Source organism: Myodes glareolus, chromosome 19 (assembly GCF_982192425.1).
Source record: "Myodes glareolus chromosome 19, mMyoGla1.1, whole genome shotgun sequence".
NCBI classification, from domain to species: domain Eukaryota; kingdom Metazoa; phylum Chordata; class Mammalia; order Rodentia; family Cricetidae; genus Myodes; species Myodes glareolus.
Window position 1 is genome coordinate 44,927,062 of NC_142044.1, and position 18,074 is coordinate 44,945,135.

At 46.0% G+C, this 18,074-nt stretch overlaps 1 protein-coding gene across 1 annotated transcript; it reads right to left on the reverse strand.

The window, feature by feature from the left end:
• Positions 1–8,996: 8,996 nt before the first annotated feature.
• LOC148118982 (cytochrome P450 2D20-like) lies at positions 8,997–13,280 on the reverse strand. Its single transcript, XM_087899119.1, has 9 exons — positions 13,024–13,280; positions 12,120–12,312; positions 11,697–11,849; positions 11,452–11,612; positions 10,609–10,785; positions 10,283–10,424; positions 9,898–10,085; positions 9,358–9,499; positions 8,997–9,259 (listed from the first exon to the last, which is right to left on the reverse strand). Exons 1-9 carry the CDS (start codon positions 13,210–13,212, stop codon positions 9,081–9,083), a joined length of 1,524 nt encoding a protein of 507 aa, XP_087755245.1. The 5' UTR covers positions 13,213–13,280; the 3' UTR covers positions 8,997–9,080.
• Between the last annotated feature and the right edge of the window lie 4,794 nt (positions 13,281–18,074).

Consider the following 18,074-nt stretch of genomic DNA (forward strand, 5'->3'; position numbering starts at 1 on the left):
CTCATAGGGTCAGGCTGGTGGCTTCCTCCTGGTTTGCTCCGGGACCCTCCCAGGATAATTTCTGAGACATCATGGCTAGGCCTGGATGCTCTTTGTGCCACCTTCTGCCTCTCCTCAGGTCCCCACCTCTCTTCTGTGTGTCACATATGATGGCATGAAAGAGAAGCCATGGTGCTGACTGGGTCTGATCTTCCTAATTCAGGCTGAGTGAGGCCCTGAGAGGTTAGTGCACCGAGCAGGCGAGGGGTGTCACACACTGTATGCTGTACAGGTTCCTGGTCTGTCACCAGCTCATGGGAGATGACCTGGATGCTCTGGTAACATCTGCCTGCCAGCACTGTTTGCTTCCCTTTATCCTCACTCCATGGTCCCTCAGCCACATGAACACTTGTCCTGTAAGGTCAGTGTCACTTCCAGGGGGACTGGAGTCTTGGTATTCATGTCAGCTGTACAGGCGTGCCATGTCTACAACAGGAAGGTGGAACTGAGTCTCTGGCTGTCATTGGCCAGCGGTGTTCCCAGATTCACAATTCTCTGTGCACACGTCAACAGATAGTTAATCACTGTCCTTTGGACTCCACTGGAAGAGGACAAATGTAACCTGGATAAGTCTGTCCTGGACTGTCCTGTGTCCCCCTCCCTTTGCTAGTTTCAACTGCCTGAGTTCACTGAAGTGAAGACCAACAGTGACTCCTAGAGCCATTTCTAAATATGTGCTTTCTCTCCTTAGGCATGTTGGGAAGTGCAAAGCCAGTCAGTTTAGAAAGAGTGATGTGACTCACTGGGGTCACTATGACTCTGAGTGCTGACTTGGGAAAGCTCATTTGGGCAAAGGACGGCCTGGGTTTGTTTGGTGTTGGTGAAACTCCCATACCTGAATGGTTACTTCGCCCCTCGTGGTATGACAGGATGTTACCTATTGAACCACAAGCCACAGAACGTATGCTTATGTTCATGTGGTTCAACATATGTAAAGTACTGAGGATCAGCATCACATATAATTCCTGGATTCTGTCACTACTCACACATTTTTGGAATTCACTTGCTCACATTTCTTGCTTACTCGGCTAATATTGTTTCCATCTTGAGTCTCTGAGGAATTTGAAGACTAGATAGTTATAGTTTTCCTTGTTTCCTTGAGGAAAGCAAGTTATGATAAAGTATATTAGGTATAAGCCCTTGGACTCACGAAGAATAGAATAGATATGGAGTATTGTCGCTAAAAGTATTGAACGTAAATGGACTAGACATTGTTGATGTATTTATTGCCTGTATATATTGAATATAGTCATAGTACTTATTGTATATAGTTTTTCTCATATCAGTTATAGCCATCTCTTTATTTTAGACAAGAAGGAGAAATGGAGTGATATTTCACTTGTATTTTAATAAATAAAATTTGCCTGAGGATCAGAGAGTAAAACAGTCACCCTGGTCAGCCTTACATACCAGGCAGTGGTAACACACAGTTTTAATCACAGTAGATATGCTAATTTGCCATAGAAACTGGGTTGTAGTGGTGCACGCCCTTACCCCCAACCCTACAGAAGAGTATAAGATAGGAGGAGACAACTCTCTGTCAGTCTCATTCTGTGAATTCCTGGGAGCAGGATCATCATTTCAGATTGAGGTAGAGTTAAGAGCCACTGACTGGCTGTTTTGCTCTTCTGACCTTCAGGTTGAACCCCATTGTCTGTCTCTGGGCTACTATTAATCATGCTACAGATGGAAGCCTACAATGACCTTCCATTGTCTCCAGGAAGTCCAGATACTAGGTTAGCGTGTGACAACAGACTCTGTCCTGCCTGTCCTTACCCAACATTGCAACTCACAGCTCTCACCTTTCCACCTCAGTCAGGAAGGCATCAGTCAGGGCTCAGGGTGGACAGGATCTCAAATCATCTGGGCTTAGACAACAGACTGTACTGCAAACCTATTAGTGGATTATGCTCTGGGAAGTTTTGCCAAGATGCCTTAGGATATGCTGGAGCAATGTAACTACATTCAACACACATGACAACCACAGAGAGTAGCTGAGGGCATATTTCCTTTAGTAGCTTTTAAATTACCTTTATTCTTATTAATGTGTGCAGACAGGTATGTGTAAGGATCTATGAATTTATGCAAGTGTGTGTGCATGTGACTTCATGCATAGTGTTGTTAGAGAGAACCCACTAGTGATGACCCCTCAGACACAGTCTGTAGACAACTGAAAGTCTATTTCAGATGACTGGGATTACACTCAAGTATTCAAGACCTAACTGTAGCCCTGTGCATTTAGAACAAGGGGCTTTTAAAGGCAAAATACACAGTCTACTTAGGTCTTAGGCAACTCCATGGGAGGTATTGCACAAACAAGCAGTTTAAGAAAAGATAAGCAAGACAAGCAGTTAGTTGGATAGTTGGAAGCTAAAATAATCTAGCTGGGGCCTCTCTACCTCAGGTTACCTAGAATCAAGTTGGGTAGTTTTCCACCAAGGAGATCAAATTCTAATCAAACCAAAAATGGCTTCACCAAGAATATGAGATGGAGGAACCTCTGCACTGTCTTTCCCTGTTACAGCATGCATATAGCATGGTATGTGTTTCTGTTACATGAATGTGTCCATATGAATGCATGTATGTGAGTGTAGTGTGTGTGTTCATAGTGCTGTGTATATGTGTAAGAGTGTGTGCATAGTGTGCAAGCATATGTGTAAGTGTGTGTATGGCATAAGTGTTGCATGGTATGTGTATGTGTGTAGGTGTACTAGCCCTTGTGAGAATCTAGAAGAGACAGTAAACACTTACAGGCTCAGTTTTTTCCAACCCAAATGTGATCCAGAGATTGAATCAGGTCAGCAGGCTTGCATGGCAAATTCCTTTACTGCTGACTATAAGGCTGGTCTGTGTGCTGATTCTGCTCAGTGTCCACCTGGACACGTCTCAGGTCTAGCCTTTAGGTTCTTGCAGCCATGGTGAATAGAAGGAATATTCTACCCTGAAAATCTTACAGGCTTGGGGGGGCTTCTATGTATTCAATGGCATGTGACCTTCACTGATCCTCTTCTCACTTTGTGTTGTAAGAGCTTTGTCAAGTTTGAGGTATTTCCTCCTGCAGTTGACTCCCAGAAGGCCGCTCCCACAGCCTAGATACACAGCTCTCTTAGGTGGATGAAGGCCTGCGTGCATGTGGCTCTGCAGGGTGCCCTGAGCCTTCTACCTCAGCAATGTTCTAAAATTTTCAGATGTTGTTTTCAATAAAATCTCAATCGTTTGACTTTATCAATAATACTCATGAGCCAGATGCTGGGGTCAAAGTCTTCTAGTTCAGAGAAGCAATGAAAGCACCCAGCTGACCTTCCACCTCATCCATGATCCCACCCAAAATTCTCATCTCCTGCACTGTCTCAATCAACTCTCTCTCCATACTCCACGCCCCTCCTTTCCACTTCCTGTGCATCTCTCTACCCATCTTCCTGACTCCCCATATGTTCTCTTCAGGTCAGTTGGTCACTTGCTCTGCCTCTTGATCTATGGTTGACTTTATTTAATCCTGTTTACAATATTCAAGCAGAAAGCACGTGGAATAATGATCTGTGTTAGGGCTTAGCCACTCCCCAACTAGAAACAGGTTCTTCCAATCTTGGTGTTCACAGTATGGTCAAATATCCTGAAACATTCAACATCTTGCCAAATCAAAGGACTCTATACTCAAAATGACAGGCATAAATGAGATAGTCATGTTGCATGTGACTTTTTTCAGTAGGGACTGGGACTGAAAGGAAGTCCTAGGAGTAGAGATGTAAATAAGACTAAATGTTGTGCCTCTCTTCTCTGACTCTTGCAGAATATTTAGCTAGGCAAAGATGTGCTGCATTTGTTGGATTATGGAAAGATGTGTTGATGTTTCACCTTGCCTGCCTAAGGCACATGATTGGTCTAACAAAAAAAACTGATTGGCAAATAGTGAGGGAGGAGGTATACGTAGAATTTCCCTGCAAAGAGAGTAATGGTAGGAGAATTTTAGACTGGAGGAAGAAAGAAAAGGAGACACAGGGGGATAGATGCCAAGGACCAGACAGACAGACACAAAGGAAGCAGGAAAGTAAGACATACAGAATGAAAGAAAGGTAAAGAGCACCAAAGGAAAATGTAGATGAATAGAAACAGATTAAAGTAAAACAAAAGAGCTAGTGAGACAAACCTAGGCTAAGGCCCAGCATTCAGAATTAATAATAAGTCTCCATGTCTTTATTTAGGAGCTGGTTGGAGGCAAAAAGAAAATTCCAACCACAAATGGCATCCAATGTGGGTACCAATAATCCCCACAGGGCTTCAGCCAGCTAGGAAAGGGGGAGAGGCAGGATAGCTCCTTTAGAGGAGCTGCTGTGAACACAGGACTTGAACAGCTGGAACACTAAGCAGAAAGAACAAGCTAAGTGGAACAGGGCAGGCAGCAGCTTCCTAGAGCTGGGGGAGTGGAAAGGAGCTCTTAGCTAAACACAGCTGCCAGCCAGTCCTACAGGCATAAGGCTGGGCTCTCAGGGACCCAAGGAGGGGTGGGGCCAACCAACAGAGCCACAAGGGAGAGACCTAGCTGCGACTTAACAGTTTAAGATTTGGCTTACTTGGTAAGAGAATGCTCCAGGTGCACAGTAACCTGGTTACAGGACCAGACTGAAAAACCATTACACAGTTTACAATGTGCATAGGTGCTTAAGAAAATAAACAAAGTGGGTATAGACGATCATAGGAAAGAATAGTAGTTTTAAAATAAATAAGTAAAGTCTTTAAAGAAAGAGGAAAGTAATATAAAAAGTATAACCAGTAAATATGGTAGATATGCAGGGAGTCTGGATCCTGTATAGTGCTTTGTTGACTTTGAATTTTTCTGAATGCTCATGGCTGAACAGTAGTTGCCAAGAGACACGGGATTATAAAGAAATTGTTGAATTTAGTCTGCCTAGATATTTTAGGAATTTCTTAACTTTAAAATGGAAATCAGAAAATATATTGTGTTGGGGAAAAGGTTATATTTTTGTTTCCACAGGAAATGAAAGGCCGTGGATTCCTTCAAAATTAATGGAGACTAGATTTAATGGGGAGACCCCTCAAAATCTTGGCTACTGACATGAAGAAATAAACCGAGAAAAACTATAAGACAGGAGACGTCTGTGCTGATCCCCTCACACGGGTCTGTCTGGGGGACTGAATGAAACATGATAACTCAGGTTGTTTAGAGAGTCCTCATGACTCATTATTACATGCCATCCTTGCATGTGGCGTGGGAAGAGGTTTGGTTATACAGTCCCAACAAACTTATACATTGACAGATATCTTTTATCTGATCAAACATAAAATAAAATAATCTTTGGCTGGCTTGTGTACAATACACAGTCTATACTTGTGGTAAGGCAGATTTATGTGTTACCTTTGAAAGTTTATGTGTTATCAGGTTAGAGGATCAGACACCAATGAAAATGGGTGGCCCCAGTTACCCAGCCGTTCAGAGTGCATCTGTTGCAGTTTCTTCAGAGTTCTGCATTCAGAACAACTTCAAACTTGCTAGCTGAGACGGTCCAGCCTCACAGACTATTCTAGCCAGGACTTCAGATAACCTTGCACTTTCCCTTTGCACAGACTGGACAACAAATGCTACAGCTACTTTTCTTTCGATTTGGCCATTACCTCATTTTTTTCAGGTTTCTCTGGGGATGCTGTCATCCTTGGATAATACGAAGTAGTCTAGAGAACACAATGCCCACATCCCCAAGAGGTGGGGTGGTGGTTTTTCAGTCACTTAGTGGGTTCTGGATTGAAATCATTTAGTGGGTAAATAAGAATAAAGGATAAAAATACAAATATTCATCTCAAATATTTTACTTGTTAGAGTTTTTTTGGTATCTGATACAAATTAAAGGTTATTTTGTTATAATACACACACACACATAGGTATATAAAGTCATTGTACCTATGTAGCTTATTTGAAAAGGCATATAGTTCTTGTGCTTGAAAGTTATTGCTTATGATAATTAAAATGCAGGTTAGTAGTTACCCATCTATTATAACCAAACTTGTAGTGTTGTTAGATGTATTTTCAAGGTTAAACAGATAAATTTTAGATAGTTGATATTGAAATGCTTCAGAGACCTACAGAATATAACATTTGAGATAATTAGATTAGGATATGTTTGGCAAAAGATTTTCATGAGAGTGAGACATGTCTGCTCTTAACAGCACCAATCTACTTCATCAAATCTGATGGGTATTGACGATCCTCCATAGAGAGTTTGCTTTCATTGTGGCAAAGCTATCCATTTGGTCAGGAATCTGCCCTTGCCTCAACTGCAGATAGTATACTGTATAAAGAGAGCAACCAGAACATAAAGGAAATGGATTGTTGAATTTTGCCAAGACAAGGTGAATCAGTCCTTTAAAATTCCTGCTTCACAGAAAAACCTGTCAAGTACATAAGGCCTGTGACCAAGGACAGATGTTCCAACTGTGCTGAGGAACCTTGAGTCCAGGCAGCCAGCTGTTTCTGCCATTTCTACACTTTTGGAAGTCCCTTGCCTTATACTTCCTGCTCTTTAGGGACTATTATGCCCTTCCCAGGACTCCAATAGAACCAAAGACAAGATAGTTATAGATAAACAGAAACAGGTTAAATTAAGTTAAAAGAGCCAGTGGGACAAGCCTAAGCTAAGGCCAATCATTCATAATTAATGATAAGTCTCCATGTCTTTATTGGAAGCAGAGTGGCTGCCCAAAGAAAATTCCAATTATATCTGATTCTTTAACACTCCACCTACCAGCAGCCATGAGCTGCCACACTTCCTGGTCTTTCCATCACAACTTGCACTAACTAAAAGTCCAAAGTAACCTCAGACCCGACAGAGCCAGTCACCAGGAAGCTGCATTGTCTACTTCTTGGGGACCCAGATCCCTATGTCTCCTGTGGCTTCAGCACCATGATTTGCAGCCAGAATTAAGGGCAATCTGTAGTCCTGATTGCCGTGTGTGTGTGTGTGTGTGTGTGTGTGAAGCTATACCACATGTTCTCTAAGTCCAGGCCACTTGTGGCACAGGGTCTGGTGGGTAGCTGAAATTCCAGAACTTGCACCACTAAATCAATCCACTTTTTAAAAAATACGGCCATGAAGATGATCACAAGCCACAGCTCATCTCCAGTCAGCTACCTCAGGGCTACATCACTGGTCCTAGGTCATTCTGCAAACATCTTAACCACTGCAACCATGTAAGGTCAGGAAGGAGACCTCTTACTGCAAAATGGCATCTGGTCCCTAAGGAAGATGGCAAGACTGTCCTTTCAATAGTGTCTTCAGTTGAGCTGCTGTGTTCTCTCTTTCATCTGAGTATAAGGAGGACTCAGAGCACTCTAGAAGGTTTGCCTCAGTTTCGCACCTCTTCTTCCCTCCCCAGGTGCTTATTCTCTAGAGCGCATCAGGAGGTGGAGGCTGTGCTGCTGGTCATGTTAGGCTGCGGACTGTGAGCATGGGGCACAAATGTCCAGTGAACTCCTGCTCCCAGGAACATAGAAAAGTCACTCGTCTGACATACCACACGTGCAGAGCATGAAGGAAATATAGGAAATCGCCTCAGACTAGAGTAAGACCTTCCAGAACCACTAAGAGGGGAAGGAGGAGGGTTGTCCAATGTCCCTACAGTGAAGCACACTGACTACTCTTCCTGATGATCTAGGCTTGATTCCCAGCACCCACGGGAGGTTGACAACAAACTGTAATGCATGTCCCTGGAGATCCCATGTGCACTCCTGTCCTCCTCAGGCGCCCCACACATGCAAGCAAATACCCACAATTGCACGATAAAAATACGGGGGTGGGGAGGGGAGAAGGGATGGTGGTAAATGATGTGGCTATTCCTGTAAGCAGCGAGGAGGGGGGCTGCGAAGTAAAGTTATAGCAGCTTGGTGAGTGTCTGGTCCTGAATATTACAACAGGCATTGTCTGACCACTGATGGGTGGTGGAGGACCCCTAACATTCCATGGCAGAGAGTCAGTGGGAGGACATTTTCTATTTCACAAAACAAAAGCAAAAATAGTGTCTGCACACAGCTGTGTCTCAAGCACGCAATACAAGATGGGGGCTTCGAATGCTACTGTCTGGCCTCAGATTATGTGGAGACTAAGATGAGCCATGAGGGGTCTTGCATGCCTCAATGTTTTCCCAGGCCTACCAAACCCCAAATTTCCAAGAATCTTGGGCTTTCCTAGTGAGTAATACCCATTATATCATACCCACATACTTCTTGGGAGCACTCTCCCGGGTCAGGAGAGATGGCCCGAAACAGCACAGCAGGATCCTGCCCATCCTCCTGGATTCTGACACCTTTCCTACAGCATATATTCCCCTGCATCCCTTCACTGTAGCAAGCTGAGCTGGGAGGACAGCAGCTTCTCTAGCAGTAAGAGACCCCTTAACCATTTGTGACATTTCAGGATCCTGGGAATCTACACCAACATCTGTCCCCAAAACAAGAATTGTGCTGAATCTAAAAACAAGTCATTCACACTTCCTCACAGGAACCACAGAGTACTGATTTCTATCTGCAGTTTGTCCCCATCCCCGCAGAGGATGGGCGGGCCTTTAAGTGTGATCTATGCTCAATCACTGGACACCAGCAAGAAACCCTCACTTCCTACTTTGTCCGATGCTTCCCCCTCTCATTCTCCCTTTCATGCTCTCCTATGTCTCTTCATCACCTCCTGACCTACTCCACCTGCCAACTTATTCTGTTTTGGAGAAAGGACCTCAGTAAGTAGTCAAGGCCATACAGCCCAGGCTGGTATTGAACTTGCCATCTTCTTGCCTCAGCCTCCCTCCTGCTATACCGCAGGCCTGTGCCACTGCTGTTGGCTCAGTAAACTTTTCTCACAATATTGAAGTTGTTCATAGAGGAGGTCTGGGGCAGAGGGGAAAAACTGTAGCCTGTTGTCTTAGGACACAGTGGAGTCAAGGATGGAGGTAGGATGTGAAATCTGAGTGGCAGCCACAGACCAGGTTTATTAAACATCAAACAGCACAAGCTGGAAGGAAGGATGGAACTGCTGTCCTTGCTAGCGCACGACTGCACAGAGCTCGTAGGGGGTTGGGGTAACGGGCAATGAGAAGATGCCATAGTCACTGGGCCGGGGCTGTCCACTGGGCACCGAGAAGCTAAAGCGCTGCAGGAGGCAGGTGAAGAAGAGGAAGAGCTCCATGCGGGCCAGGGGCTCCCCCAGGCAAGCTCGGCGACCTGTAGGTGGGAAAGGGGCTCAGTCAGTCTGGGCCTGATGGATGCTCTGCCCTCCAAGGCACCCTTGGAGAAACATGAAGCCAGGAATCCCACAGGACCTGCTGAGAATGGCATGAAGGCCTCATGTTTCACAAAGTGGCCCTGGGCATCCAGGAAGTGCTCAGGATGGAAGCGGAGGGGCTTCTCCCAGACAGTCTCATCCTTCAGCACTGAGGACAGGTTGGTGAGGAGGGTCGTCCCCTGGCAGGAGGCACATGGTGGAACATGGATTGCGATGGGGCTTCCAATACCCTGGTTACCATGGTCACATGCACAACCTCTCCCTGTATACATGGGGTTCTTTCATTCACCTCAACCTCAGATCCCCTTGGTACTATTTTCTGGTACCATTCAAGGCCATACGACAAAGCTACCCTAAGTACCCAAATCAGAGGCTGCACTGTGTGCAGTGCTCCCTGCAATCCTGTGGCTTATTCCACTAGCCATCCTCTTCCCTGGGGAGCCCTGGGCAATGGCTGCAGTGTACTCACACCCAGGCTGGGCCCTTCACCATCTGCAGATCCAGGATGTGGAGGTCTTGGTCTTTATAGCCTCTGTTTGCCCAGTGGTGACCCAGGGACAACAGTGACCGTGCCTACCTTGGGGATGAGGAAGCCCTGAACTTCAATGTCACGGGATGTCATGTGTGGTACATTCATTGGGACGAGGTCACCAAATCGCTGCACCTCATGAATGACAGCATTGGTGTAGGGCATGCGGGCCTGGTCAGCCATCTCTGGATGCCGCACCTGCCCTATGACTTCATCAATTTCCTGTTGGACGCGGCCTGGAGGAACAACCTCCCCTTAGTGAAAGTGTCCCTTAGTACATCTTCCTTGACCTTCTACCACTGAGTGAATAGGTGACTTAAGATTCCCATGAGAACTGTGGGAGTCTGGGTCAAGGTGATGTTGTAGCCCCCAGCTTCTCAAATATTTCTATCTTTCTTCCCTCATACTCCCTCCCAGGCTCAGCCAGGCTTACCCTGCACATCCGGGTGTAGAATCATGAGCAGCAGGGCCCAGGACAGTGTGGTTGAGGTGGTAAGAATCCCTGCCGTGAACAGGTCAGTTACTACTGCGCCCAGGTTCCCATTGTTGAAGCTGCTCTCAGGATTCCCCTTGGCCTGGTTCAGACACAGAATGTAGGCTCAGGGACACACGGAGTAAACCCCAAAATGATCCAGCCTTGTGTTCATATACCCCAGGTGTTGGGTTCACGGATGACATACAAACTCCACTTCCCTGGCATCACAACTCACAGAACACTTCACCCAAAGGCCCTCTCCCCATCTTTATTGCTGGCCTCACCTTCTCCATCTCAGCCAGGAAGGCATCTGTCAGGTCTCGGGGTGGTTGGGCAGGGTCCCAGGTTCCCTTGTGCTCAAGCAACAACTTATCCAGTAAATTCGTGAATGCCATCATTTTGGGGAAGGCTTTACCAGGCAGCCCAGGGATGTGCAGGAGCAATGGAAATGTGTTCACCAGCTGTCAAAGGTACAGGTCTAGGTGTTTTTATTCATAATTAAGAATCGTGTGTCTGTGTGTGTGTGTGAGTGTGTGTGCATTCATGTGCACACTTACACATACATGTGCACAATGACTCCTGTTTGGGGGTCAAAGAACAATTTGTAGAGTAGGATCTTTCTCCCATGTGAGTCTCAGGGGTCCAGTTCAGAACTCCAGGCTTCCTTTGTAAGTTTCTTTCCCCTCTGCCATATTTCTTGAGCCTGGATGCTACTTCTGCTCAGTGTTCACCTGGAGTAGACTCAGTTCCCAGCCCCTTTTCTTTTTAGTTCCCAGCCTCTTCCACAAAGGACTCAGGGTCTGTTTGTCCCCAAACATCACCTGTTGCATCCTCAGGTCCTTCCTGTAGATTGTCTTGAGCCCAGGGTGAACAAAATGCCTTACTACTCTGTACATCTAACAGTCTTACACGATTTCCATGTATAGAGGGGGCAGAGCCTCACCCCCTTTCTAGAGCCCTGCGGGCCTCTCTTCCCCTCCTGTTATCTGATATTTGCGAAGGGCATGGGCTTTCCTCCTGCATTTGACTATCACTCATGGCCCTTGCCCTATTCCTCCTGAATGTATATTCATCCTGATTTTACAGCACAGAAGTGGCCAGCAGGGTAACTACCCTGAGCCTCATACCTCAGCCATGAAGCCAGTGTCCTCTCCAAGACTTTCCTGTAAGGTTTTGAGCAGCCCATTGAAGAAAGGGTCTTCATACTCAAAGCGCTGGGCATAAATGAGGGATGAAATCACATTGCATGCACCTTTGTTCAGGAGGGTAGTGGGATTAAATGATTGTCCTAGGAGCAGAGATGCAAACAAGTCATGACATTGCTCATAAGTGCCTGACCATATGGCTAGGCTACCATATTCCCATCACCCACCAGACTCCTTGGTGAAGGCGTCACATAGGTGTCCAGCCTCCTCTGTTACCCACTGCTCCAGGGATTTCTTGCCCAGGCCGAAGTCTCGCATGGTGGACAAAGCAAATCGCCGCTGTTCTCTCCATTCGTGACCATAAGGTGCTAATGCCACACCTGCAGGGACATCTGTGTGTAACCAAGGATACGTGGCTGTGCTGTCTGCTCTGCTCCCGACATTTCCCTGTGGTCAGTCTGAGCCATCAGTGCCCCAGCACTTTCCTATCACATTCAGCACAGCCCACTTTGGAGGCTCCACCCTCCATTGCAGTGACTTTCCATTGAAACACATTGCCTGAACACAGCCCCTCCGTTAGCCCTGTCCACCTTCTGGTCACTGCTCCTCAAGCCCTATTCTTCTTCTTTGACCCCACTATAGCTCTTTGCCTTTTGCTTTGGGCCCATAGGCCATGATATCATAGACAGGCACTGGAGGGCGGTCAGCAGTGTCCTCTCCACAGGTCACCAGCACTTCCCGCACTGCCTTCAGTCCATTGATAACGACCACGGGCTTCCAGGCCATCTGCAGGCTGAACACGTCACCATAGCGCTGTCGAAGTTGAAGTAGAGGGACAGAATACTAAGTAAGAGGAGATCCCTAGCATACTGGATAATCCAAGCACAACACATGTACGTATGTTGGTGTATGTGTGTGTCACATGTGTAGTTGCACATAAGCACATTTTATGTTATCCATTATTGAGCCTTGATCCTGTCCTGTGCTGGGCAAATGCTCTACCACTGACCACATCTCTCGCCTGAGGTATGACACCTTACGCCTGCATGATTCTATCTTCTAAATCCAGCAAAGTTCTCACAGTAGATATGATCATTAAGATGTCACCTTGCTAGAAAAAGGTCCGTGCTCCCTCATACCCCACCATACATGAGGGAATTCAGGTTCCTGAGATGGGCAGCAAGGCCTGACACCTTACAGCAGCAAGAGATTATAGCAGACACAGCCCATCCTCACTACGTGCTACAATGAAACCTGACTCTTCTTCTCTGTGACTGAGAACACAGCCAATGATGGGATCATAAAAGAACTGGGGCCTCCCTGACCTCTGTCCTGTCCAACCACACTCTACGCCTGCCTACATGGCCTTTTCCATATATGTTTCTGCTCTTAGAAAGCCCACAGTATCCTCAGAATGAGAAGCAAGTCCCACAAGGCAACCACAAAGCCTTCTCTCTTGGTGGCCATCTTCCTGTCTGTCCTGTGGCTTCAGCACCACCATGTACTGCTGGGGGCACCATGACCTCTACTGCCCTCCACTGCCATCTCTCTCACCTTGTACACACTATACGGCATGTTCTCAAAGTCCACCTGCAGGAGGTTGCCCAACCCAGGTAAGGGAACAGGACCTGGAGGGTAGCGGGCAGTCCAGAACTTGTGTCGGTGCATCAGGTCCACCAGGAGCAGGAAGATGGCCGCGAATAGGACCAGAGACCACAGGCCATCTCCAATCAGCAGTGCCATGGCTGCCCCTGCTTCCCAGCCTGGTTGGGGAACGCCTGCTCCAGACACCTAGGATCAGGAAAGACACTCTGAGGACAGGCTGGGCACCTGGTCCCTTATGAAGGGGAGAAGGCTGCACTTTGTTCTCTACTCTGAGCCAAGTAGTTGTGTTTACTTTTTAGTCGGGTTGTGTAGCAAAACATCAGGCAAGTCCAGGGCAAGTCAGGCTCAGTGTTGCATGCCCTGTCTTCTCTCAATGGGTACTTATCCATGGGAGTAGCTTCAGCTTCTCCTCAGGGAACTGAACACAGTGGCAATGTAGGACTGGGCACTGTGAGCACAGTGGGCAGATGACCAGTGGACCCTGCCTGAAGGTGCAGCATCAGAAGGTATAGCAAAGTCAGTCAGTGATGTGTCACACTGGAAAAGCTCTGGGGGCCTGAGGCCATTGTCTCAGTATGACTCGGGACATGTTTGAGCTCCATTGAACACTCAACTTATAGGACAGGAGGTGTGACTGACTCTGCAGGCACCATCACTGTGTAGCAAGGGTCACTGAAGTGGCTTGTGTGGCTAGACAAGGAGGGTGAGAGAGAGGCAGTGAGGAGAAGGCAGCCCCAGACTGGGAAGCCATGAGTGTGAATTCACTCAATGCACAAGGAAGGACAACCTTACAAACTGGAAACATCTTAGCTCTGATCTGAAAAAGCTAAGAAACTGTCTACAACTCTTAAGAGATTCCTGAAGAGACCATCAGGATGTCCAGGTGCTTGTCACAGGGAGGCCTCTGTCTAACTTTATTCGTCCTTTACTTCTTGCTGGGTGGAGCCCTGTGTCTACAGTTATCATACTGGGGATGGATTGGGTGTCTCCATCATGTTACACAGGAAGTTTTGGCGGACTTGTGAACATTGCCACAGACATGGAAGGACCACCATGGAGGCTCAAGGAGCACTTTGTTGACAGGACACAAGGATATACAGGGATACTCCACTTTAGGACACACCACCTCTGCATCACAAACCCTGGCTTCAAATTCTACTACAGAGCTACAGTACTGTAAACAGGCTGATATTCGCGTGAAAACATACAGAAGGACAAATTTAACTGAATCAAAGACCCGGATATCAACCCACACACCTACAAACACCTGATTTTTGACAAAGAAGCAAAAAATATCAAATGGAAAAAAAGAAAGCATTTTGAACAAATGGTGCTGGCATAACTGGATATCAACATGTAGGAGAATGAAAATATATCCATATCTATTGCCACGCACAAAACTTAAATCCAAATGGATGAAAGACCTCAACATAAAACAGACCACACTGAACCTCATTGAAGAAAAAGTGGGAAGTACACTTGAACACACTGGCACAGGAGACCACTTCCTAAATATAACCCCAGTACCACAGACACTGAGAGCAACAATTAATAAATGGGGCCTTCTGAATCTGAGAAGCATCTGAAAGCAAAGGACATGGTCAACAAGACAAAATGAAAACCTACAGAATGGGAAAAGATCTTCACCAACCGCACATCAGACAGAAGGCTGATCTCGAAAATATACAAAGAACTCCAGAAATTGGTCATCAAAAGAACAAATAATCCAGTAAAGAAAAGGGGGGGAGGGAGATACAGACCAAACAGAGAACTCTCAACAGAAGAATCTAAAATGACTGAAAGACACTTAAGAGAATGCTCAATATCCTTAGCCATCAGCGAAATGCAAATCAAAACAACTCTGAGATTCCATCTTTCACCTGTAAGAATGGCCAAGATCAAAAACACTGATGACAACTTATGTTGGAGAGGTTGTGGAATGGAGAGGATGTGGAGTAAAGAGAACACTCCTCCATTGTTGGTGGGGAGTACAAACTGGTATAGCTGCTTTGGATATCAGTATGGCGATTTCTCAGAAAATTAGGAAACAACCAACCTCAAGACCCAACAATACCACTTTTGGGTATATACCAAAAGGTATATATCCCAAAGGATACTCAATAGTATCACAAGGACATATGTTCAACTATGTTCATAGAAGCATTGTTGGTCATAGTCAGAACCTGGAAACAACCTAAATGTCCCTTGACCAAAAATGGATAAAGAAAATGTGGTACATTTACACAATGGAGTACTACACACTAGAAAAAATGACATCTTGAAAATTGTAGGCAAAAGTATAGATTTAGAAAACATCACATTGAGTGAGGTAACCCAGATCCAGAAAGAGAAATATCATATGTTTTCACTCATAAGTGGCTTTTAGACAAAAGCAAAGAAAAACCAGTATGGAATTCACAGTCCCAGAGAACCTAGACAACACTGTGGACCTTAAGAGAGACATACATGGATCTAATCTATACGGGAAGTAGAAAAAGACAAGATCTCCTGAATAAATTGAGAGCAAGGAAACCATGGGAGAGCGCAGAAGGGAAGGGGAGAAAAAGGGAGGTGAGCAGAAGAAAATATATAGCTCAATAAAATCAATAAAAAAATTAAAAGACTAAAAAAAAAAGTAATTGCGTGTGATTGGTTTTGTAGTGAGTTAGGGACAGTGAGAGCCCCCTTGAGTCTTGTGGACAGGTGTGAGGTTGCAGAATTTACCAGGAAGTCCTGACTCAGAACCTGGGCCCTTTTTCCTTCAGATCTAAGAATGCTGAGAAATTATCAACAACTGGTGACCCTCAGGTTAGGTGAGCTGCTAGTCACATGGTGGTCTCTTTCCTTTATTCACCCTTTGCTTCTCCTCATGCCAGAGGTCTGTGGTTAGTATGGGCGGCCATGGGGAAAATGCAAAGATGACATCCAAGCCTTCCAACAAATGGCACTTGTGTGCTGGGCACACTGTATGTGCCAAGTCATCACTACTGGGGTCAACGAAGGTGTAATTCCTGTTCTTGCTAGGGATCCAGAGCTGTGAAGTTCAAAGACTTAGAAGTCCCAGTGGAATCCAGGCAGGTGCCCTCTCTTGCCCACTCCAGTGACAGGCAGGAGCTGAGTTAGAGGCGATGAGCCAAGTCCACACCATGCAGGCCCCAGCAAGGACTAGACCCTGGGTCATCTCCTCTCAGCTGCTCCTGCCATCCACTTCTCTGCCCACATCTGTGTCACAAGGGTCTGTGGAGGACTCCATGCTTGTTGACATCCTGACGACCAAGTCTGCTTCTCTTCCTCTCCATGACTCCTGGCCATGCAAAATCCAGTTACACAGGATGTGCTCTAGGTTGGACTACAAAGACAAGGGTCTTTGTCCAGCTCCAACTTGGCCTGAACGGACCAGTGAATGGGATCAGGACACCAGCCTGGGTCACAGTCAGAAGGGGAGGAACAGAGACAACTGTGCTCTGGTCACTCATAGGGTCAGGCTGGTGGCTTCCTCCTGGTTTGCTCCGGGACCCTCCCGGATAATTTCTGAGACATAGCTAGGCCTAGATGCCCTTTGTGACACCTTCTGCCTCTCCTCAGGTCCCCACCTCTCTTCTGTGTGTCACATATGATGACATGAAAGAGAAGCCATGGTGCTGACTGGGTCTGATCTTCCTACTTCAGGCTGAGTGAGGCCCTGAGAGGTTAGTGCACCGAGCAGGCGAGGGGTGTCACACACTGTATGCTGTACAGGTTCCTGATCTGTCACCAGCTCATGGGAGATGACCTGGATGCTCTGGTAACATCTGCCTGCTAGCACTGTTTGCTTCCCTTTATCCTCACTCCATGGTCCCTCAGCCACATGAACACTTGTCCTGTAAGGTCAGTGTCACTTCCAGGGGGACTGGAGTCTTGGTATTCATGTCAGCTGTACAGGCGTGCCATGTCTACAACAGGAAGGTGGAACTGAGTCTCTGGCTGTCATTGGCCAGCGGTGTTCCCAGATTCACAATTCTCTGTGCACACGTCAACAGGTAGTTAATCACTGTCCTTTGGACTCCACTGGAAGAGGACAAATGTAACCTGGATAAGTCTGTCCTGGACTGTCCTGTGTCCCCCTCCCTTTGCTAGTTTCAACTGCCTGAGTTCACTGAAGTGAAGACCAACAGTGACTCCTAGAGCCATTTCTAACTATGTGCTTTCTCTCCCTAGGCATGTTGGGAAGTGCAAAGCCAGTCAGTTTAGGAAGAGTGATGTGACTCACTGGGGTCACTATGACTCTGAGTGCTGACTTGGGAAAGCTCATTTGGGCAAAGGACGGCCTGGGTTTGTTTGGTGTTGGTGAAACTCCCATACCTGAATGGTTACTTCGCCCCTCGTGGTATGACAGGATGTTACCTATTGAACCACAAGCCACAGAATGTATGCTTATGTTCATGTGGTTCAACATATGTAAAGTACTGAGAATCAGCCTCACATATAATTCCTGGATTCTGTCACTACTCACACATTTTTGGAATTCACTTGCTCACATTTCTTGCTTACTCGGCTAATATTGTTTCCATCTTGAGTCTCTGAGGAATTTGAAGACTAGATAGTTATAGTTTTCCTTGTTTCCTTGAGGAAAGCAAGTTATGATAAAGTATATTAGGTATAAGCCCTTGGACTCACGAAGAATAGGATAGATATGGAGTATTGTCGCTAAAAGTATTGAACGTAAATGGACTAGACATTGTTGATGTATTTATTGCCTGTATATATTGAATATAGTCATAGTACTTATTGTATATAGTTTTTCTCATATCAGTTATAGCCATCTCTTTATTTTAGACAAGAAGGAGAAATGGAGTGATATTTCACTTGTATTTTAATAAATAAAATTTGCCTGAGGATCAGAGAGTAAAACAGTCACCCTGGTCAGCCTTACATACCAGGCAGTGGTAACACACAGTTTTAATCACAGTAGACATGCTAATTTTCCATAGAAACTGGATGGTAGTGGTGCACGCCCTTAC